At 30.5% G+C, this 25,355-nt stretch overlaps 1 protein-coding gene and 1 long non-coding RNA gene across 3 annotated transcripts in view; both read left to right on the top strand.

The window, feature by feature from the left end:
• Nucleotides 1–20,634, top strand: part of LOC106470008 (ceramide kinase-like) — a 32,167-nt gene extending 11,533 nt beyond the window's left edge. Inside the window, exons 4-11 of one of the 2 annotated variants that reach the window (XM_013930528.2) lie at nucleotides 3,968–4,031; nucleotides 5,706–5,926; nucleotides 10,812–10,964; nucleotides 13,629–13,731; nucleotides 14,584–14,666; nucleotides 15,340–15,536; nucleotides 17,985–18,157; nucleotides 19,053–20,634. In XM_013930528.2, coding sequence (XP_013785982.1) covers nucleotides 3,968–4,031; nucleotides 5,706–5,926; nucleotides 10,812–10,964; nucleotides 13,629–13,731; nucleotides 14,584–14,666; nucleotides 15,340–15,536; nucleotides 17,985–18,157; nucleotides 19,053–19,152 — 1,094 coding nt within the window. In that variant the 3' untranslated portion in view covers nucleotides 19,153–20,634. Of the gene's footprint in view, nucleotides 1–3,967; nucleotides 4,032–5,705; nucleotides 5,927–10,811; nucleotides 10,965–13,628; nucleotides 13,732–14,583; nucleotides 14,667–15,339; nucleotides 15,541–17,984; nucleotides 18,158–19,052 lie in introns of those variants that run through there. The other variant, XM_022398560.1, reaches the window with a different exon arrangement.
• Nucleotides 20,635–20,641: 7 nt separating this feature from the next.
• LOC111088439 lies at nucleotides 20,642–25,125 on the top strand. The gene is made up of 2 exons (XR_002612965.1): nucleotides 20,642–24,729; nucleotides 24,772–25,125. It is a non-coding gene; the product is annotated as an uncharacterized LOC111088439 (long non-coding RNA).
• The last annotated feature ends 230 nt before the right edge of the window (nucleotides 25,126–25,355 follow it).

Here is a 25,355-nt window from a genome sequence, read left to right as displayed (position 1 = left end):
ACTATTTTATATTTCATTGAAAATTTTTTATACTTTACAGGTAATATGTATAAATGAAATAAAACAATAGCGTGTAGTTTGAAAATGCATTATATAGAACAGTAATCATGGTTTTATATCTCAAATAAAATATGCACATTGTATATTTCTTGGATGCTATGTAAGATACTTTTATAGTACAAACAGTAAACTTGAATTGCTAGGGAACCCTGTTTCAGCCAATTAAAATAATATCATTTGATTTAAGCAAAACAAATCTTTACTTACACTATTATAGATAAATTAACAGTCATTGTCTCTTTAGTATAAAGTTGTTGGTTAATTAAACATACATAATAAATATAATATATAAGCAGGAAAACAGAGTAACACAAACATTTCAATTAGAAAATATATACAGACCTTTAATGATAAAAAAAAATATATATATATAAGAAAGAATGTTATCAGTCACCTTTTTGTTTTTTAACAACATTATTGATTAATTAAAGATATGCTATGGGGAAGGAGAGTGAGTGTAGTTATACTGGTGTTCATTTTTCAACATTAAAATTATTAGTATTAGCATACTTGCTCAGTTTCATACTTAATCTACCACAGAGCTTCTCTTACATCTCGTATACAGTACATTTTATTGAAACAGTGCAGCTGGTATCTGCACCCCTGCTCGCTCATAATGGTCTGCTCCAGTGCATGGAAGGAGCTACTGCATATTAATGTTTTGATGTTGTTGTTTTTGTATACAACTTATGTTTAAGTAATGGGCATTATACAAATCAAAAGACTGAATTTTCCATACGAGTGACATAATGTGTGATTAATATTCAAACATTGTCAAATGGTTTCTGTTAAAACAAGAATCAAAAGTCTGGCATTATTTGACTGCTTCCTGATGAACCATCAGATGTTTAGAAAACTGGGTTATGACACCTGATTCAAGACACCTATTGCTGAGGATATCTAAGGTAATAGCAAAGAGATTGAATCCTTCAGTTTCTGTCAGTGGATATAGGGAGAGAAGGATTTTAGTTGGAATTTGGTACAAATCACCAGATGAAACTGATGAAAAAACTGCAGTGCAGCTAAGATCAGTGAGGTCATAATTATGATGGATTTTAATTTGTGACATATAGATTTGGAAATATTAGAGTCAAACCAAGAAGGAGATGGGAGTTTTTAGGATCTGTTCAGAATCATTTTCTGCAACTGATCAGGGAACATACTAGGAATATGCCATTTTAGATTTATTGTTGACTTATGAAATTGAAATGATGGAGAAGGTAAAGATGAGGAAAAATCTGGGTGCAAATGATCATTGCTGAATTAGGTATGATGTTTCACTGCATAAGAAAATCAGGAATTATGATATTTTGGTTACAAATTTCAGAAAAGTACATTTTGAAAGGATTCAACAAAAATTATCTGTTGTCAATTGGACAACTGAATTAATTAGATACTGATAAAATATGGAAGATTTTTGAAAATAGATTTTTAAATATTCAAGATAGGTAAAACTTTCCCATAACTGATATAAGACTAAGAGACATGAGAGAGGAGTAACATTCTTTAAAAATGTTACTGGTTATGTATTTTAGGGTATGGATTTTGTGTATTTGGATTTATAGGAAGCATTTGAAAAGGTGTCACATGAAAGGCTTGTTAGAAAAAAATCTATAGGTGAGAAGGGATAAGTTGGCTAACTAGACAGAAAAGTTGCTTGGTGGAAGAAAGCAGAGGTGTTGTTATAAATAGAGTTCAATCAAACTGGATTAAAGTCACAAGAATATAATGTAAAATCCTATTTGCCTTACCCCTTAAAACAGTACACTGCTTGGATCTACCAGAGCACCAATATCCTTTTCTTCCATAACACTTATAAGATTATTTCTTTCAAAATTATACTCATAATTCAAATCATGCTGATCCACATGCATTACTTTGCATTTATTACATTTAAAAGGCATCTGTTATTTATTTGCCCAACCCCCTGTTGTTGTTTTTTTAATAGTGTAATTATTGGAACCTCCCAAACCATCCAAGAAGACACATTAAACTACAGCACCATTACTGTGATCGGTGCTACCTGTCTCATAGCTAGATTTAAAATCCACCATGATTTCTTTTATTTGTTTTTATTTTATCTATTTATTTATTTATATTTTTTTCACAATACACATAGTACATGAGCAGGGTGAAGAGATAACATTTCTGAACACACCCGATTACTTTTGACCCTTGGTCAAAGTTTATATTTAAAGTTAATTTGGCCTGGGGTTAAAAGGTTTAAATCGAAATAACTGCCACGGTAAACTAAACTAAACTTTGCCCAACTCATCAACTGATCCAAATCCTTTTATAAAGTTTTACAATCCTCTTTATAGCAAGCAACATCTAAGACCTTAATATCATCAACAAATTTAGGTAAAGTATTGACCATTCCTTCACCTATGTCACTGATGTAAATCAAAAAGAGCAAAGGCCCAAGTACAAAGCCCTGGGGTATCCAATACAGACATATTATATGGAAGTCTTAAGAGGTTATAATTTCATTGTATATACGTCAGGGTTTCTCAGTCATTTGCACCTCAAGGTCTACTTAGTTATTTGATATAATAGTAAAGGCCCACATTGCATTTCATGACATACAAATTTAAAGCAGTTGCATTTGTCCCAGCCAATGGTGACCCATAAAAGCACATTCCATGGCCTAGTGGTTGAGAATCACGGTAATAGGTCACTAGTTAGGCCATATTTGGAGTATTGTGTTCAGTCTTGGACTTCTACTTTAGGAAGAACATTGAATTATTGAAAAGTGCTCAGAGGAGGGCTGCTAGGATGACTCCTGGGATGGAAAGGTTGTCATATCATTACTGATTAAAGTCTTTGAAATTTTTCCCACTTGAAAAAAAAAGTTAGAAGAGATCTGATTTATGGTGTTTCAGATCAATAAGGGAATGTATAGTGCTGATTTGCCTTTTTTCTTTTTCTTCATTCTTAATAATGAAAATGGTAGGACTAACAAACATGAATATAAATTTTGGCACACAGCCTTAGATATGGGATCAGTCAACTTGACTGAGCCTGTGAAAAGATGGTTAATTAAAAATCATGCTGTAACATTAAAGGATTCGTTTTGCTATGATTAATTTTTTCTTGAAAGATATCTATAAAAATAACAGTTTCACACTTAATCCAGCCTTGCCACTAGGACAAACCACTGCCAGTCACAGTGACCAATTATTAATTATTTTACTGGTTACCACACAAAATGAATTGGTCATTGCCTGATACCTGTTCACAATTAACTCTTAATATACCAGTAAATATACATATGTTTGTTAATGCTAAGTTAGTGATTTGTTTTTGTATCATTCACTTTCAGTAAGGCTCATATATTGTACTTAAATTGAATAATTTTATGTTTTTGTCTTTTAAAACACTAACTGAAAAAACTGTTAAAAAAAAAGAATTGGGTGAAATCACTCATTTTCCACGTAAAATACATCATAGATCCCAAAGTTTTAGTGGAATTAATTTCAGTATTAATGTTATTTTTGTTTACCCCATTGATTACGGCTGCTCTAAACATGAGTGGAATTTTTACAAGCCATACACCATATATGGCACACTCGCATTCAACTGCCGGAGGTGGACTGTACCCTATAAGGCGAATCAGCAGTCTGTGGGTTAAATCTTGTGCATCTTGTATGCTATTAAGGACCTTGTGATCAACAAAGTCATGGACCACAAGCAATTTGGTACATAAATAGTTTAGAAAAATGTTTTCTAAAAGCTAGTAGGGTCCATTTGGATTCCATTTGTAATTCTAGGGTTAACAAAGAGAAGTTAGATTCTCATCCAGTGGATGTGCTTGTATATAAATGGTTAAAAAAGAAATTCTATGTGTTCTGATAGTAAGCAGGTGATCACAGTTGTTTATTTTAAGATACCTCTTTTTTTGTTTTAGTTACTCAGTATGCTAACCATGCACGGAACATGATCCAGGAGATTGATATAGAACATTTTGATGGGTAAGTTGAATGGAGGCCAGTTGTAAGATGTAAAATTAATCGACCATTTTCTACAGAAGTTTGGAAGAGATATTCTTTTTATTCTAGTAAAAACACATTTCATTTTGTGTTTGTACTTATTCTCTTAGATCTTGTCATAGAGGTTCAGTACTTTAGTATCTGAAGAGCAGTTAATAATGTTTTAAACACATTCTACATGTGATCTACACTTCTTAATGTAATATTGACCAAATCTTTCAGTTAGTAAGTACATTTTACAATATTGTTTTACCTATGATTTCATTTCCGTCTGTTGACACATTTTTTGTTTGAGGTCTTGCACATTTGTAGCATTTGGTTGTTTTAAACTCTGAGGCTTTATCACTTTCGGCTGATCAAAGAACTAATTTTGACTAATTCGTTAGACTTGAGCCTTTTTACATTCTTTGGTCTGGTGTGTTTAGTCAACTGTGGTTCAGCTATATGAATATCAAGTGATGTGTTCTAGGAGTGCACTCATTTGATTGTTTGACATAATTAATGCCACATGTCATGGTTCTTTTCCTCTCTTTAACAAGGTTATCCCAGTTGTGTTTTTGCTTCTACTTTTGGGATTTCTAACATTACATCATTTACCTGTCTTTAAAAACACATTCAAAAGTATGAAAAATTAACATCATTAGAAACAAAAAGTCTAGTAAAGAGGACAAGGAGGGAAAAAAAAGTTAAAATGTATCAAAATCATCTAACCTAAGTTGTTTTTGTTTTTCATTGTAAGAAACATTCCATGAATGGAAAGACAAGTTCACATTGTTTAACATTCCTTGCTAAATATAGAAAAAATTTCAATGTTTGTGAAAATATTAGTCTGAAAATTTTTATGGAAAGTGTAAAACATTTTTAATAGTTTAGACATAAAAAATTAAATTAAAATAATATTAAGAAACTTTGAGAAGGTTATTTGAATAATAAAGAAATGCTGAATAAATTACCACTGCTTTAATAATAGGTTTATGATAATTTAGATATTTTTATGGTAATTTGTTAAACAATTTATAAATACTGTATGTAAAGTGATTGTTAAAACTAAGTAAAATTGGAAGCTGGTGAACAGTACAATCCCATAATCCTTGAAAGCACAATGGAGGTAATTACATTACCAAACAAATGAGTGTAAACAACCTCAGTCATGAAAGGATTAAACTTTAATTTTTCTACATCTAATTAAGAAATGAGTGTTATTTTATCTTTATAATATGTTATGATTGAAACTTTGTAATTTTAGCCATTCTGGCTTAAAATAAATTGACATTTTTTTACTAGAACGTGATGATTATTTGTAGAATTGGTAAGTGTTCAATGCAAGGCCGTATGCTAGGATGCTACTTGTCTCCCTCCCCAAGTACTTTGAATTACTGTTATTGAAAGAGTTAATTATATAAGAGTATAATTGATGGAAAGTACAATAGCTTGGAGCTTGAGGTCTACCAACATTGATATTTAGGGTACCTATGAAACTGTTCATGAAGTGTTTTTGTCTTGTGCTGAAATTGCATTGTTTATGATGAAGCATTGTGCATATTTACAAAATAATTTTTTTGATGTTTAAGTATATGATAATTCTGCTGTTGCATGGTATGTGTACTGGAAGTAATGACATTTTTATTGCTAAAGTTGTGTTTGCTTCTTTTGCAGTGTAGTGTGTGTTGGCGGTGATGGGATGTTCAGTGAACTTTTAAATGGTCTCCTTGTGAGAACCCAGAAAAAAGCTGGAGTTAACTATAACCTGCCGAGCAGCTCTCTTGTTACACCACTGATCTGCTTAGGGGTTATCCCAGCTGGCTCAACAGATGCTGTAACATACTGTACAACTGGAATAAATGATCCTGTTACTTCCACACTTCTTATAATTATGGGTAAATAATTTTTCCTTGTTTCTCTTGAGAAGGAAGGAGGGAGTTATGTAGATAGATGTGAAGGATGGATGGAAAGATAATTCAAATTGTTCATCAAACATCATCTCTGTTTATTTTCTAGTGATTATATTTGTTAAGGCTTATGTTTCAAATGTCAATTTAAAACAAAGAATTGCTTATATCAGATTAGTTTGTGAGAATGATGGATGTATTTGTTTTGTCCTGAGAAAGTTGTTACCAATCTTTTTCTACACGTAGACAATTAACTAAAGTGTTATATGAAAATGTAAGTGTAAATTTTAGGAAATTTAATGATCACTGTTTGTTAAATCATGTAAAGATGAAAATTATGTTACCAAAATTATCATGAAAGTACAATGTATTAAGCTAAACAAATATGCATAGATGGCAATAGGACAGGCATTTAACTTAAATGCAGATAAATTGACATAAATAAATGTATAAGTATCTTAATATTTCAAAGAAATAATTTGATGATTAAATGAGGAAATCACAACACATGAAATGTGTTTTAATTAAAATTTAATTTTAATTAAAAAATGATCAGTAGGTATATATTATTGCATTTTAGTGATAAAACGTTTATATACGTGTTTTATCACAATAATACAATAATATATATAGACACATACAACGTAATAGATACAGGAAAAAACATTTTCTAATATATATGTTTTAATATTTATTTTTAAAAAATGGAAGAACCAATTTTGTCATTACTTGTTATAGTTTGACAAATGTTTTACAAAAACATTAAATTTATTAAATTCTACATAAATATGTATTTATTTTATTTCCAGTGAAATTGATTTGAGAAACTTTTTTCAAGCATCATTGTTAGATTTAACATACTTTGTGTATTGTGAAATTGAGAATACACTTTTCTATTAAGCTTCAAAGTGATTACTTTTTTTAATGTTGTAAACTGGGTGTAAAACAGAACTACCATAATTTTATGACAGTATGTGTCTTATTAGACATAGAAATGTTGTCAACAGTATGTAAAAAAATTAATGGCTATTGAACACGTGTGTGTTTTTCTCTGACACACCCTGTTGTAGAATTTAAAATTGAAATCTGTCAAAAGTGTACCAGGTAAGTTTACTGTTGGTCATCAGAGTACATGGAAATGTGAATTTGTGAGTTTCTGTGAGGTCTAGTCAGTTTTAAGTTTTATCATTATTGTTAAAAATATTTTTAAATTTTTGTGCAATCTAAAACTATTAATTTTTGATTACTTTAGCAAAGATTGTTTTAAAACAATTAAGTGCAACTAAAACCTTTTCAAGTAAAAAGATAATAGGCAAAACTACACTTTTGTTTGTCAATTTGAGTTGCATCTAAACTGTAAAGACATTGTACCCACTCCACATTGTCTTATCTGTATTGTTTAACATCTCTGTTTGAAGTTGTTTAATTTTTGTTAGTAATATTTTTATTACTATCGTGTCCTTATCCACACGATGTGGATTCAGCTTTGAATTCCTGTAGATGGGAGGTTCTGGAGTGACCCCTTCAGGGTTAGTTAGCAGGTCAGTTGTGGACATTATGTTTAGTGCTGATATTGCTGACATTGCTACACTGTCCTCAACATGGGAGAGATATTTTAATAGGGTAGCACATCAATCGGCACATTCCCTTTTAGGGCTTCATGGCAGGTGGAGTCAGTAGGCATTGAATTTTTCACTTCATGATTGTTTAAAATCATAAGAACTGACTAACAGTCAAGCATCCATGCATTGTTTACTATGCAGGTGAAAAATCACCTCCTTCTGTCCCTGTACTATAATTTCTGATAGTTTATTTTTTATTTTTGTTTTATCAGAAACATTATCAGGTAAGCTTTCTCCTCCTTCCATAAAGAATGCTTGCTGCCTCTCCAGAGTTGGTCGAAAAGTTACTATTTGGGAAAATGCTGGTTGAAACAAATGACCACCATGCTATAAGTTCCTCTTGAAAGCAAAGATTATTGGGGAATACTCATCAAGGTGATTTCTCACACTACTTTTAATTCCTTAAGGAATCTTTTTAACACATCAGAGTTGAACAAGGAGTTTCAACTCTTGGACTAATCTTTACATGGTATCCTCGTTCATGGTGGACATCTGACTACCGAAAGGCATGAAAGACTCAGAAACGAGCTATGGATATCATCTGTAGATATCCTTCTTTTACCAACTGCATAGCTTTCCAGAAGGCTTGTACACATTTTTAACAGATCAAATATTGGAATCAGGAGTCATGAATTAAATTCCCTTCCAGTATTTCAAGGTCATTTGGAACAAGATTCCAAATGCGAATAGGTAGCATATATACCATCCCTTCTCAATTGTGTAACTCAAGACACAAGTTGAAAAACCCCACCATCTTTTTTGATCTGATTGTATTTATGACTCTAAGTGACCATTTTCTTTGGATCTTAAACTTGCTTTTCATTAGTCTGGTATTACATTAGTCAGAGCAGATGACTTCCATTATGAGATGCTGTATCATCTTTCTTCTGTCTCAGTCAATCTTCTTCTGGTTCTATTTGTTTGGATTTAGCAAGAAATGAAGTTTCAAAACCCAAAATGTTTTCTGATTATCTAATTATAGACCTATTGATTTGACTACCTGTCTACAGAAAGCTTTTGAAGGGATGATTGACGTGTGGTTCCTTAAATCAAGCTTCTTCCTCTCCAACATCCAGTGTAGTTTTTATAGACAGCATTCCATCTTGGACCACCTTATTCAATTATTCAACTGGAAATGCAAATTAGGGAAGCCTTTCTCAAGATGGAGCATCTTATTTGATCTTCAAAAGGCTTACAACAGTACATGGAGGTTCAGTATATTACAAGACCTCCATTCATACAGATTGTGTGACCATTTACCTGTTTTTATCATAATTGTTTAGCATAGAGGTCATTCCAGGTCCACATGGGATCAACACTATCCTGATCTTTACCACAGGAGCTTTACGTACCTCAGGGGCTATGACTTGGGTGTTGCACAACATTAAGCTCAATGCCTTCACTGAAATGCTTCTTCTTATACTTGCGAATAGCCTCTATGTCAGTGACTTTCAGATTTAATATCAATCATTGAATGTGAGGCATATTGAGGAGCAATTCTAAACTGCTCTTATTAAATTGTGAGTTGATGATCACTCCAAATAGTTTCAGAATTTCATCATCTAAAACCATTTGCATGCATTTCTGCCATTCAAGTTCCATCTGGGAGGTGCACAAATTCCTGTGGTGACTGAGACAGAGTTCTTAGGACTTCTCTTTAACAATAAGCTGATTCTTATTCCACATATAAAGCAGTTTAAAGTCAAGTGTACAAGTGCACTGAATATCCTTTGTCATCTATTTCACTCCTTGGGGAGCAGGTAGGTTTGCTATATTCAAGATCTATCATATCCTCATTCGATCTAATCTAGACTAAGGGTATTTGGTCTATACCTTGGCCAGGAACTCTGCATTGAAGAAGTTGGATACTCTGCATCATTAGAAACTTCAGCTCTGCACAAATGCTCTTCACACTTCTCAAGATTGGAGTTTGTACACAGCATCTTATGAACCCTCCACTTCACTTCAGATGCTTGCCACTTTCTTTGCAGTACACTGGATAGCTCCAATCACTGTTATAACATCCCTTTTACCTGTGTGTCTTCAAGTCTCAGTGGTCTCTGTGTTTTACAAACAGATAATCTGATGTTCTAACTTCAGGCCATTGTATCCAGGCAAAGTTGACTGAGATGGGTCTGACATTGGATGATTTTGGTGAATAAAATCAGCCCATCCCATGACTTACTATCCTCTACTGCAATCTTTTGGCACATGAAGAAGTTGGATACTCATTATTGGAAGTATTGTCTTGTCTTTAATGAGCACCTTTTGAGCCACATTCCATTCCCATTTATATAGATGGTTTGAAATTAGGTGACTGTTGGCTCTGCAGTTATTTGCTGTATCTCTGTAGTTCCTCATGGGCTCTCTGCTACAGATTCTGTGTTCACTGCTGAGTTGTATTGAAATCTTGCTTGTTCTCAATTATGTAGAAATTAAGAAGTACACTAATTGTTCCATCTGTGGTTACTTGTTTAACTGTTTGAAGGCCACGAAAATCACTAAATGTCAGTTCTTACCCAGTTATCCTGGTCATTTAGAAAAGATTGGCCCATTTCTCAATACTATCTGTTTCCAATTTTTCTGGATCCCTAGCCATGCCAGAATCTGAGGGTATGAACATACTGACAAATTGGCCTTTAATAGTGATATTACAGCCTCATATTTTCCATATTTGCATTTCAATCCAGTCATTAAGAGGATTTAGGGTTAGTTACATTCAAATAAGCTTTTCCAGATAACACCTATCAATAATTGGCCCTCTAGTTGCAGTAATTGCACAAATGATATTGTCCTCACAAGGCTCTGCAGTGACCATAATTTTATTACTCACTTTCTTTTACAAGGGAGTGAACTGCCAATGTGTGAACTGTGTGAATCTTGGTAACATATGTCTACATATTGCTTTCCTGTTGTTGCTATAATACCAAAAGGTAGCACCATTTTATATGTATATCTAATTGTGGTATTTCTTTCAACCTGGCTTGTCGTTGGTAATGATGATACTATCAAAGTCAACCACGATTTCTAGTTTTTTATAGGCTATAGGCCCTTTTCAATTCTATTTAATATTTTAACATTATATAAAGTAACTTTTATGTTTTATGTTTTTATCTTGTATGCTTTTCTTTCATCCTTTTATTGTTTTATTATACTTATTGTTTAAAAAAAGAAAAGGCTTAACCAGTTGTTTGGTGCAAATGGCTTATATGACTTTTTGCCAAAAAACTCCAATTATCTGTGTCCTTCAGGTGCCAAACTGAGCATTGACATTTGCAGTATCCATCATGATAAATACTTATTGCAGTATGCTACATCATTTCTGTCATATGGTTACTTTGGTGATACTCTTGTGGACAGTGAGAAACATCGGTGGATGGGACCAAAAAGATACGATTACTCAGGTAACATTAAGCATAAGTTATGTAATAGGATGACTGAAGATTGTTAAAATATCTGAAATAAATAGGAATATTTGTTACAAATATTTTCAGGAAGTAGTATGTCATGCACATGAGATGGCTGGAGCTACTTGTGGTTCAAAAAACAGCCTATAGTATGGTCAAGAAAATGAGTTGTATAATTGTATAAGTAGAAGTATTTAATATATATAAATGGGACTTGTTGTGAGAAATTGAAGAGAGCTGCGTGAATGCTAACATGTTTGATTTTGTAGATGAATAGTTAGATCAACTTTACCTTGCTTATTGAAACTGTTGCCATTAAAGTAAAACAGACTTATTCAAATTCTATTCAGTATCTACAGTTTATCCTGTAAATTCTAGTGAAGTGAAATGTCTTACTTTCAATGTAGTTAAAAAAAAATATAAAATATACTTTTCAGGGTGTTTTTTAAACATCGAGAAGGTAGTTTATTTTTAATGCTATTGAAAATTTAGAATATTTTATTAAACATACTTTTGTGATTGAACATAACATCACTGAATGTGGTACCAATATGCTTATTTCTTTTGTTAATATTAAACTAATTTTGTCCTTTGCTGTCTTCTCATTTTTGCAGTTGCACATGTGTTGTAAAGATATACGCATCTATGCCAGACATGCATGACTGTTCATATTAAATTTAATACAAGAGTTATGATTTAGGTAGTTATACAGCATGAGTGTTAAATTTAGTATTTTTAGAAGCTATAAATTGTCACATATTTGTTTACATAACTGTTTATGAATCATTTGTTGTGTAGTTCAATTGTTGTTAATTGACGTCACGTTATTCAAACCTCTGAATTTTTCTCATTGCTGTAAGTGAGTATTGTTACATCATAACATCATCACGTTATTCAAACCTCTGAATTTTTCTCATTGCTGTAAGTGAGTATTGTTACATCATAACATCTTGTTGTTTGTAAAACAGGGCAATATATATATATATATATATATATACCTTCAAAAGATATTATCATATTAATAAAACAATAATGAATTTAATATAAATTATGCCTTAAAATTATTTTGTACAGTCCACATTAATTTGCAGTCATAACCTTAAAGTCATAACAGAAATTGTATGTGGTGATAGCTCCTATTTGATTTTCCATGATTACTAACTAGTTTTTCATCTGCGTTTGGATTTTGTCAGACAATTTCCTTTATGACTTTAAGGCTACGACTGAACATTAATATGGACTGTACAAAATAATTTTAAGGCTTAATTTATATAAATAGGCAACCAAGTTAGTACAAGTAAGTAAATTAGTGAAAGTAAGACAAAATTAGGGAGAGATACAGTCTAATAGATCTAGACTGTGTTTGTAAGTTGAGCCATAAAGAATGTATAGTGGCAACTTTTAAAGTGTAATAATTGCAGATTGTATTGTGACAACAGAGTAGAGAAGAATTATTCATCTTGTCAATTGAGTTCTGAAGTAGCTGAACCAACCTGTGTGGATTTTTGATGTAAAAGAGAATTATTTAAACCTCTGGTTACAACTACAGTAATTCTCAGGGTAACATAGGTGAATTTATCACAGATTTTATTGTGAAAACAGAATAGGAAAGAATAATTCGTCATGTCAATTGTGTTCAAAAGTAACTGAACCAGCCAGTGTAAACTTTGACGAAAAGAGACAATTATTTAAAGCTCTGGATACAACTGTGATGATTAACTGTGTAATGAACATTTGTATATACATTTCACTTGTTTTCAATATATAAACAAGTGGATTGTGTGCTGTCTGTTTATTGATGAAATTTATTGCCAACAAGTCACTGACACCTACTGTAAAGAATCCTGTCCATACACATACATAAAAACCTAACAATCTAGGTCAATCAAAAGTAACATTATAAAACTCTCAACTTTCAATGTTTTTCAGTCTTTTACTTGTGGGTTAAACCAACTCATTTTTACAGTTTTCACACATAAAAGTTTTTACCTTTTTTGTGTGAAAGTTACCAAGATGCTCTCATTAAGATGGTTGTATTTTCTGAACCCTCTGGTAAATATCAGTCTCTATAACTCTCTTTGAATTTTTAATGGTGTTCAAAACACTCAAATTTTAAAAAAAAATTGTTTATGTTTAACTTGTGGTGCACAATGGTAATTAAAATGAGATTTTAAATTGTCACTATCAGTCTTTTTGTTTTTTGTAATATTGGAAAGCCTATCGAATTTGTCAAAATTGGCATGCAATTTATTAAAATCTTTGTTATTGACTTAAGTTGCTATCTAGTTGTGCTTATGGAAGAATTATATTTGAATAAAGTAGTTGTACCATCTAGTAATTTAAAAAAATCAACTAGTATGCTCTAAATGGGTAATTGTATTATATTGCTTCATTGGTCTTACAATGTGCCTCTAGAACCATTGCATACACTGAAGGCATATCTAAGCATGATTTTAAATTGAAAAATTAATTTTGAAGCAATCATTAAATATTTTAATTAAAGAAAGGTAGCAACTTATCTGTCAGCTACAGTTGAAATAAAGATATTACAGACTTTCAGCCCATCTTGAAAAATCATAATTTAAGCAGATCATTATTATATAGTATAAGTCAATGAAATTGGTTAGCAGTGAAACTTATGATATTATTTGGATATATTAGGATGTAAGAAGTTTCTTCAAGGTCAACTTTACGAAGGAGAAATCAAGCTAGCAGTTACTAGTGTTGTTGACTCTCAAAATGACAAGGACAGGTGTAGAGCTGGGTAAAAAAAACTGTTACTGTCTAGAATGTTTTTTCAGTCTGTGAATCATGTTGTGAAAACAAAAGGTGCTTAATGTAGAAGTAGTTGTAAAAATTTTTATTGGTAAAAACAGTGGATACTTGTTTTCTGCAAGAATGGAACTGCTGATTTCTACATGAATTAAGTTTTCCTTTTCCTGACATTGTGAATGAAAAGTAAACTAGATGCATGTTGCTTTTAATTACAGTGAAGAAATCAGTATTTGGTATAGACTAGTTCCTCCTAAAATAACTGACATTAAAAAAATATCATTTAAAATATTGTTTAGAAAAACATAGTCTATTATTTGTTAAAAGAATTTAATTTTTACAGTTACAAATAATATTGAAAAAAATGAGATGTTGATTTTTGTAAGATAGTTGAGTTAATGCACTTTAGGTTTACCAGTAAGTTTCACGAATGATCCAACTAGTTCATACTGCTTACAAAATTAGATATAATTTTGTTTCTCTTGTGCTGTTTTTACATGTATTACATTTTTCAAATTTGTTGCCATCATTTATTAAACCTTTCCAATGTTATCATTCTTAATCAAAATTGCTATTTACAACTTAAATATGATTTTATAATAAAGTCTATTTTACGAGATTAACATAAAGTGTATTATTCTGACATATGACCTAAAACTCTTTTTTTTTTATCAATGTTCTTAAGTAACAAGAAAATAAATATTTGTAGACATCTGGTTTGTTACAAATAGTTGAAGACAATAGTGTTGATTAATATATAAACTTATGATTTATTTTATGCTACCAAATGTGTATAAAGATTCCAAATTGTGTCTGTGTGATATGTATATTTTATGTCAACCAGATGCAAAGTATGTACAACAGTAACCAGGACAGGTATAGATTCAGGAGCAGAAGGCATTAAACAAGACAGTGGAAAGGATCCAAGTAAGTTTTATCGTTAGTGAAGAAGAAATGGAGTAGAAACACTGATTTTTATGGAAGTAAAACTCTGATTGAAAAAGAATGTAAAAAAAACTTTTTTCAAATAGGTGTTGAAATATAAAACAGTAACATTTTTATTTTATTTAGCAAAATGGATGGTTCAAATAACTTTGTTTTGTATTCAACTTTTCTTCTTGTAAGTACCACCAACAAAACTGGGAAAAGTTGTATGTGGTGATGAAAATAATGTGATATTTTTGTGTCAGTTTTTGTTGGTTCTATTATTCTGTAATATATCAAATGCATGCAAAATTTTCAAAAATGTTTGTCTTGCAAGAAAACAAAATAAATATAAAATAAAATAATTTAGTACAGAAAGAAGCAGTGAAGTGCAATAAGATATGTAAAAAAAAAGTTAAGGTTTGATTCTTTTTTTAACTCTTCTGGTCATTCTTATCTTTCTTGGTCAGCTTTTCAAAAAAGTCCATCTTCGAAGGTCCTAATAAATGTGATCTAAAAATCTAGATTCATATTTAAGATTTGTAGAGAGTGAAAAATAATTTTTAACTTTATATGGAATTTTGTTTGCACTGATGGTCATTATGATCATCACTGGACTGCAAACAACAAATGAATTTTATAAAGTGAATAATATTTTATTTTAATTATTATTCAGAATATCTGAAGGTCAGAGGGAAATTTATTGCTATTAATGTGGCCACGATGACTTGTCGTTGTGCCATGACTAAGGATGGAATTTCTCCAACTGCTCATCTAGGAAATGGATGTACTGATGTTATTCTTGTGACAAAGTGCTCCCGGTTAAATTTTTTACGCTACCTGTTCCGTACAGCATTCCATAATGCTAACCCAGTAGGTAGTTAGTGTTGAACAGCTTTTATTAATGAGTTACTTCCTAAACAGTTTGTATATTACCAAAAATTCTAAATATATATGTGAATAAATTGTATAGAAGATTTTTTTTTTCTTTCTGAAAATGTAAATGTTTTGTGTTTGTTGTTTTATTAAAGGAATGTGGTAAGGTGAATGAACTTTATAAAAGAAATGTATTATTGGAGCTTAATATTGGTCAATATGCATATCTATTTAAAAAAGACACATAAAAATCATGAACAGGTTTATTATAATATTAGATGGCCTATTCTAACATCCATAACTTGATTATAAATTACTGGTAAAGTATAACATTTGGTAGAAATGGTAATGAGACAATGGAAGAAATAGTGCCAAAAATTATGATCAGGAAGAGTTACTGTTCATGAAACATGCATACTGACTGGGAAGTCTATATAACCGAAATCATGTATATCATAATTTATTCTGCCTTTAGAAATGGTAATGAGACAATGGAAGAAATAGTGCCAAAATTATGATCAGGAAGAGTTACTGTTCATGAAACATGCATACTGACTGGGAAGTCTATATAACCGAACTCATGTATTTCATAATTTATTCTGCCTTTAGAAATGGTAATGAGACAATGGAAGAAATAGTGCCAAAATTATGATCAGGAAGAGTTACTGTTCATGAAACATGCATACTGACTGGAAAGTCTATATAACCGAAATCATGTATTTCATAATTTATTCTGCCTCTAGAAATGGTAATGAGACAATGGAAGAAATAGTGCCAAAATTATGATCAGGAAGAGTTACTGTTCATGAAACATGCATACTGACTGGGAAGTCTATATAACCGAAATCATGTATTTCATAATTTATTCTGCCTCTAGAAATGGTTCTAAATCATAACAAAAGCAATGACAATAACACTGAGGTAACTTAAAAATTCTGTTGATATGAAACTGGCAAGTGAAGAAGATCATGCAGCAGTGAGGCTTAACAAACACTATTGGTTGCTGACGTAACTCGTAACTGTTCCTCACAACATCCATTGAAGTTGTGAAAGAAATTAGACAAGTAGTGGTTCTAATTGAAGAAGGAAATGTCCAATAGGAATGCAGAACCAGTCAAGCTCGCTAGACTTGTTTAATGAACAATGTGGAAGTTCATAAGTAAGACACTGAAACTGTTCCTACAGATTACAAATCATCCTTGAACTACTGCCAAGAGATTCACTCTGATCCCTGACTCGAGTAGAAATCAACTCATTTACTTAGACAACATCTTATGGAATGATTATGTCAGATCAACATTTGTAACTGTGTGTAATCTGAAAAAAAGAGCAGATACTACTCTTGCTGCTTTATCTATTAGGTGTGTAAGTTATGGATTTACTTTAATGTGTATGATACCTTGAGAGTCCTGAGAGATAGCATAGACACCAAGTAAATTACAATTGTAGAAAATCAAACAGTATTATCCAGGTATTATGGGTTTTTTTCACGAATGCAAGCAATATTTTACAGTAATGGTGGTCACACAGAAAATGGTTAAAATGCTGACTGAGCAAATTTTGTGACATCACCTTCTGGAAGTAATTATTTTTGGCACTTGAATTGTCTTTCCAATTATCTCATTAACTAATCTACCAAATACTATGTGTTTTCAAATTATGGATGTTACAACTAGCTAACTAACTTTATTATAACCCCATATTTTTTTCAAAGAGCAATTATTTGATTACATTTTTTATTCATGAAGAATAGTGATATTAATACAATACCCTATAACACAAACACTTTAAAAAAGTGCACCTATCAAAAGCACTTGAGCTTGAGTTATAGAGTAGTGTATTATTGTGTTAAATTGATTTCTTGAACCTGTGTGTTTTCCTTACATCATGAACAATAAAGACCTTTATTTATTTCTAATTATGCTGAATTAATATAATTAAGTATATTTTTTGTGTAATATGTGTGTGTGTACAAGTACTAAAACAAAAATTAAAGCTAAGTGTGTCTTACTGTGATTGTTTTAACAATTTAATTCATTGTTAACAGAACAGCTATATATTTAAAATTATTATTAATTTTAGTCAAAAATAGCCAGCAGAAATTAGTGAATGTTTCTTTCATGTAGACATTCAAAACAGTATTATGTTATTATTATTATGGCTTGAAGACTGCATGTTGTAAAACTGCATCATTGTTTAGAACTCGTAGGAAGATGAATAGCTGTGTCAGTTTGAAATTAATGTTGCAGAAATATATTGAAAAGTTTTGTCTGTTGTACAATTCTGTGTTCAGAAAATGTTATTCAAAAGTTAATTTACAATAAAAAAAAAAAGGTATACAGCCATGTTTTTTTTTGTCTGCCAGACTTGTTGTTGTTTGATTGTGAAACTTTCATTCACAATTTTACTAATAAAGGTAAATTATTTTCTATTCCTTCTCTACAGTTTGATTTTGACTTTGTACAATTTTATCGTGTTTCCGAGTTCCAGTTTTCACCCATTGAATATTCTTCACAAATAACATCCTCTGAAGATCAAAGTATTCAAGAAAATGAACCAAAGAAAAGTGTATGGAATTGTGATGGTGAAATTCTGTCTGAACCAACTATTCATGTGAAGTAAGTATATTTGAATACGTACCAGATTCCTGAGAACGTTTTGCTTTGAAAAAAAAATGTTTAATTCATGACTGATTCCTAGGAATAAGTTCTACTAATGAAGTGGAATGATAATGTATGAATCCATAAATTTTTAATTGGGATAAGCCTAACTACAGAAGTTTCTGATACAGATATTAATAGAACAGGTTAACAATTATACAAGCTAATATAAATTTTAATATGATCATTATGAAATAATCAAAAATTTAATGTTGTAGTTATGAAAATGGCATATTAACATATAAAAGTTTTTTTATTAACTAAGAACAAATTAAAAGTTTCATTTTCATCTGTAATCAGCTTATTTTGGACTAATCTTTAAGTTAGTCTAATTAGAAAAGAAACTTAAACACTTTAGATTGCTTGCATATAGATAAGAATTTACTTTAAGTCTTCTTACATCATAACATTAGCTTTCTACACAGTACTATAAATAAATTATTCTCATCGTGAAATTGAAAAAAGTTTTGAAACATTATTTGTTGAACTTTGAGAATTCACTTAATACTCACTAAATTTACAGAATTGTATCCTGAAAATTTTATTTTGCACCAGAAGTGTGACTGCTGGATGATTTGACAAGATTAGAATAACTATTTATTTAATTTGTAATTTATTTTGAATTCTTTTACCTTTATATTAATATAGTAAAATCAAAAACAATTCAAATGAGATACAGTGAAAACCAAACGGTAACACAAAGTTTTTGATGTTTCAGTGTTTGTTTTTTTATCACATCCAATTTTAGCTGTTTTTTATTTTACTACTGGCTTATTTAGGATATATTTTCCATTATTAACACTTTTTAATTATTCTTGTATTTATTATAACTTCATAAATTCAACTATTTCAGGGTCCATCAACAGTTGATCAACTTGTATGCATATGGTATAGAAGAGAGAGATCAACAGATCTGCTGTAATATGTGCTGTGGAAGCTGCAAGAATATGTGAAACTATATTGTTGGTTCTTGCAGAAGTGTAAAGAAAACAACACCTAAATATTAAAATGTGTGCATAGTGACAATGAAAAAATATCAGTCTCATGTTCATTAAATAATGTTCTTGGTCACTTTCATTACTACTTAACAGTTACAGTTGATGATCTTTGTTTTCCTCGCTTATGCATAAAATAACTTCATAGTTTGTTTTGAAACTGCTTCTACTTTTTGAAGTATTTAAGGTTAAATACCCCTCCCCCCTCAGTGGCTCAGCAGTAAGTCTACAGACTTAAGACACTTAAAAATGGGGTTTTGATACCCATGATGGATAGAGCACATAGCCCATGGTGTAGCTTAGTGTATAACAACAACCAAGTTAAGGTTAATTGATAAGTAAAAAAAAATCATCATTGATAACTAACTATATTTTCATGCTGTTTCACAGGTTTAGGTTTTAAATGCCAAAATGTAAGTTGTTGTTGTGTTTTTTTTTGTAGGTTCAAATTTCATTTAATGTAAATTTTGATTTCTGAATACACATCAAAACTCACTGAAAGGATTGGATAGTATTGATAATCAAAGTTGATTACCTGAATGTTTGTTGAAATGTAGCTGACATATTTTGCGAAAGGTAGTAAGTAGATTAAAATGTTAATTGTCTAAAAAGTTATTTTTATTCTTTAGATTGTTTATAGTAATGACCACTGATATTTTTTTAAAATAAATTTTGCTGTTTTCAGTATAATTCTACACATGGTTAGTTTATGTGATGCCCAATGATTAGTGTATTATTTGGTTTTCTTAATTCCTGTAAAGTTACTATGTATCAAATAATTTCAAACTTTCATCTAATTTGTCCCAATTTTGTAAAGTTTATACCAATGTTCTTATTGCTATTCCTATCATTCTGATTATCTAAATTGGAGAAAAAAGAATATAATATGACTTTTCATTCCAGAGAAATTTCTTTCAACTTTTGCTTCATGCAAAATTAGTTTGATGACAAATACTTTCATATGTCATGTGGTTATACATAGTCAAAACATTTTGGGTACGGTTTTTATCTCAGCATCATCTCAAAAAAACCTGTGGCCAAAGTAGTGAAATGAAATCTAATTAATTATGGAATAGAATTTATTTTAAAGAAATGTTAAAGGTGTGTTAGTGTGAAAATCTGTTAGGCCTGATTTACATGAAGACTGGTTAGTAATATTATTAGTATTCAGTGTTTAATACTACTTTAACTGTTATTTGTTAACTCATTATCATGTTTAGCTAAGACTACATTAAGTGATATAGTAATTTTAAGATAATAAGGTATTACTTTATTAACTTAGTATTTAAACATCCATTACTTCAATGAATAGTATTGGTTGTCAACTATTTTCTACTTGGTGAATGCTGTCTTTCAGGTGATTATTTTAAGCAAGCTTTAATATTTATATTAATTTTATGATATTAACTTACATCTGTATATCTAAATCTTTTAAAAATAATGAAGGTTTTTACTCATAATATTTAATTGAATATACTTATTTCAAAGTGTTTTATTTCTTTATGTATTGTTTTATATACTTGAAGAGTGTATTATCTTAACTCTTTATGAGACACAAAGTGATGGTACTTGAACTTGATAGATTTTAAGTGTAACATGCATTTTCAGTAGGTTTGTCATTAGACTTTATTGTTAAAGTTTTCAGAATTGTTGATATTTTACTGTTTAACTAGAATACAATGGTATAGTTCATACAGTATTGTACCCTGTATGGTTACAAGTTGAAACACATTGCTATGTAACCAAGGGCTGGAATTGTACATATCTATTGAATTCTTTGTCTTTTGTAGTGCAAACTAACTAAAATATATATTAATTATTGTTTAAGTATATTTACTTTAGAGGAATTTTAAAGATGTATATATATACATATATTCAAAATTATATGGGATTTGTACCTTGCTCATTAATTATAAGTCTCTGAATATGTAGTTGTTTTTTTAACAGCAGAATTATATCACTAGCTTAAAAGAGTTGACTTGTACTGGCTGCAAGAGAAAAAAATTTGGGTTGGTTGGCATTGAGATGACAAGAATGAAATACTATAACAAAGTTGTTGTTTTAATTAAAACTACATTATTAAAATATTTATTCAAAAGACAGCTGCAGTTCTGGACTCTGGAACTAAACTTTTAAACATTTGTGGTTCTTGGAATATTATCACAAAAGTGTTTTTTTGTTTTTAATCCTAGGTTTAGATTACAATTTACCTTTATTGTCTAGCCCAGACTGAGACTAACTAGTTATTTAGTACAAGTTCTTTGTAAATGTTAGTTTTCACTATATAATTTGCATAATATTTAAAGTTTTAATCTCTCTGACAAAACTTCAGCACATTCTCTTTACCTCATTCCTCTTATTTCTTTAAAACATTCCATTAATTTTCAATTCCTCGAACATATAAAATGTCAGATGTATGTTAGTTTCATTATACAGATCACACTAGTGAGTATTTTCAAGTGTCTTATTGAACTATTGTTGTTTTTTTTCTTGCTGGTAATAAGTATCATCAAGAAATATGTTAAACAAAACGTTGGTATATTTCTGATGGGCTTATTGAAGTTAATGAAGACTTGCACTCAGTAGATTAAAATATTACCAAAACAAACCACAGCAGTTGCATGAAATTCATTAAAATCTTTGAATATTGCAATCCTTCATCTAAGTTTCTTTTTTAAATAAAATAATAGTTTTTGTGTATGTAGAGATATTGAAAAAACAACACAAGAAGAATTCTTATTATTTTTCAAAGTATGTGTCATTTATGTTCTCTTACTTGTAATGAAGTGTATAAAGTTCTAAAAAGTTATGAAAATATTAAAAACAAAGCAGTATTTGTTTTTCTTATAAAACCGTTTGTGTAATCTATCATCAAAACAAGCAATATGCTCAGTGAAAATTAGAAATAATGTCAACCATAGTTAAAGTTCTACTAGAAACTTCCAACTATTAAACAGGGAGACGTACTTCTCTAGATGTACTTTCAAACATAGTGAAAACTATTATATTTAAACAATGAAATGTTTTTGTAGGATAGAAAGTAAGAAAAATCATGTCTAATAGGGTAATATATATATATACATGTTTGAAATTATAAATGATTTTCAACATTATTTCTTAATCTGTTTTAATTTACTGGACATGGTTTGGATGAATTGAGAACCTTATATGTAGATCATGTTACTGTCTACCATACAAAGCTGTATACAGTTTTACAAAGAAATATTACAAATTTGTTAAATTTTCAGTGGTCAAAACTTCATTACTTAGTAAGAAAAGTTAATAGTATTAGCCTGTATTTCTTACTCTCACACTAATTAAGTCGATGAGACGTAAGTATTATAAAGTGCCGTAAAGTTGGTGTGAAGTATAAAATAGTTATTGTATTTTTCCTGATTTCCTATGTGTAAGACTTTTTGAGATTTCTTAACTTCTCATAAATGTGTTGAACTGTAACAATGTAGCTCCTACTCATTATTTAAAAAGGCTTGTCGTCAGTAAACCCTCGTAGTGTTCTATATTAGAACTTAGCTGAGGTGGATTTGGAATTTTGAAACATAAACTATTTTTAGCACTGTTAAAATAAGATGGTACCAATGATCATTGCAAAGTCATTGTAAAAGTCCATTGAATTACCAAAATGCTTCAACATTTTGAATAGTTCATCATTTCCTGGTGAAAAAAAAAGAAGCCTACTCTTTATAGAGAACTTGATATCGTAGGTCATTTACAGAATAAGTACTGTAATATATTTCCAGGCCTTTAAAAGGGGTTAAAAAAATAATCCAGGATTTTTAATATATTTCTTCTTTAATTGGTGATTTTCCAAGCTTCATTTTCATTAAGAATGACTTGCTATAGATAAACTTAATAAAGCAAAACCACCTGCTAGATGTATGAATCATGAATAATAAGTTGTAAAAATGGGAGAAATTTTACAGTAAGAAAAGTTATTTCCTAGTGGGTCTTAAGGTACTTTGTAATAAGAACTTTCAGATCAATTTAAATGTGATATAAAAAAGATAAAGTTTGTAACTTATAAGGTTTTTAAATCTTGTATGTCTATTAATAACAATGTTAGTTTTAAACTTTATTTTTTTCTGTTCTTCAATGCTAAAGTTATGTCTAGGTAGCCATATTTAAACACGTGTTGTCAATGAACTTTAAAAAAATCTTTGTTTTTTTTTGAGATGTTCATAGTAATAACAAATTAATTTTCACTAGATATTGAAAAGGTGATTTATGTGATTAATTAGTGAGATTTCTCTGCTACTTGTCGCTTTCCAATGGATCATGTTAACATTAAGTGTTTAGCAAATTGCATATGTCACAAAGGCAGACTTGTTAAAACTACTAGTGTACCATAGGATAATGTTTTGCATGTCTGCTACTTTCCGTTTTTCTTCTGAGTATCCACAACTTACTCTACCAGCTTTGTCACCTTAGATATAAATATATTCACCAGATGGCAGCATTGCTACCAATGCTGAAAATGGCTAGTGTGCAGAAAATAAGAACTGGATCTTGCTGTATGTAGTAGGTTGACATTGACAAAGATATCAGCATGATGCAATCTTACCCAGTGTCTTTTAGGGTGCCATTCATAGTTAATACTTCTAAGTCAGATTATAACTGTGAAGGTTTTCAACCCAAATTGTTAATTTGTTGATATTTTGCCCCTCTCTCTTTAATATTCCGAAGGTTCAACAACATAAGGCAGTGAACTACAATTGTCTTTAGGTATTCGTGTATTGGATCCAAGATACAATATAATTTAGAGTATTTTTTATAATACCAAAACAACATAAAAGAAACATAACATACTGTATGGAAAAGTAGATGTTTCTGTAGTCACTTAGCAACAGCTATATACATTTGTTTAAGAACTGTACAAATCAAATATGGTTATTCCTTTGCAATGTATTGCACGTTATTATGTGTGTTTATCCACTAGTAACGTGTTGCATCACACCTACGTGTAAATTTATTTTTTTGTGAAGTGTCACACCACACAATAACAAGTATGCTTATTCACTTGTAATGTGTTACACGCCACATCAAGATATATGTTTATCCCTTTGTGTTGTGTCGCAACCACAATTTACATGTATGTTGATCTACTTGTAATGTGTTACATACCACCAGTTTTATTGATCTGCGTATAATGTGTCACACATCACATCATCATTTGTGTTCATTCAGTTGCTAAGTGTTATAAAGACAATGTGTACATTTATATATGTAAAAAAAAAAACTGAAGCCAAAAAACAACAATTATCTGACTAATTAAGTATTTTACATGTACTGGTATGAAGGTTTACTTCTTCACAGTAACAACCACAAACTAATTTGCAGGAAAACATTTATCCTTGGGTAATACTATGCTGCAACAAGTGCCGCCACCACCAGCTGATGGTATATTCCTTTTACAATGCTACATAATAAATACAAGTACTACTATAGTACAAAGAATATACATATATTTTTAATTGCTACATATACTCCTTTATAGTGCTTAATGAGTGCAAGTACTTTGTGTACTTGTTACTACACAGAAAAGCACTATAAAAAGATAAGCATGAGTGCAAGTACACAAACTTGTCTTTTTATAGTACTTTTGTGCAGTAACAAGTACACGGTTACTATTTTACAGTGCTACATAGTACTGAGTAATATAACAAATGTATCTCTTCATGGTGCCACTATTATGTAGCTGCAAACATTTACCCAGTGTTGCATATGTACATCAGTATTAAGTAGCAAAATGTATATGTTATCGTAGTGCTACAAAGTAACAATTATATATATATATAGAGAGAGAGAGTTCAAATTTGTTGGGACAAAAAATATAACTGAAAAACCGCCTATGAAACCAGCTTTTGGGTCCTTGTAACACCAACTGTTAGATCTTACCTTGTTAAGTATGATCTTGTAAAAAAAAGTGTCGAGACAAAATAATTAAGATACCCAGGACAACTTTCTCAGTTTAGTAGAACAGAGTTTTGAGGCCTGTGCTGTCATTTAAGTTTGTTGAATGCTACTAAGAGAGATTTGTATATATATATTTATGTAAGGGATAAAAAGCCCAAGTTTTATTAGAAGTGTTTTTAACCGTGAATGTCACCTTTCAAGAACAGCTCTACGTATACAACTGTAAATGA

The sequence above is a fragment of the Limulus polyphemus genome, unplaced genomic scaffold (genome assembly GCF_000517525.1).
Source record: "Limulus polyphemus unplaced genomic scaffold, Limulus_polyphemus-2.1.2 Scaffold3769, whole genome shotgun sequence".
NCBI lineage: Eukaryota > Metazoa > Arthropoda > Merostomata > Xiphosura > Limulidae > Limulus > Limulus polyphemus.
Note: the sequence above shows the minus strand (reverse complement) of the source record. Positions and strands in the feature narration are given on the sequence as shown.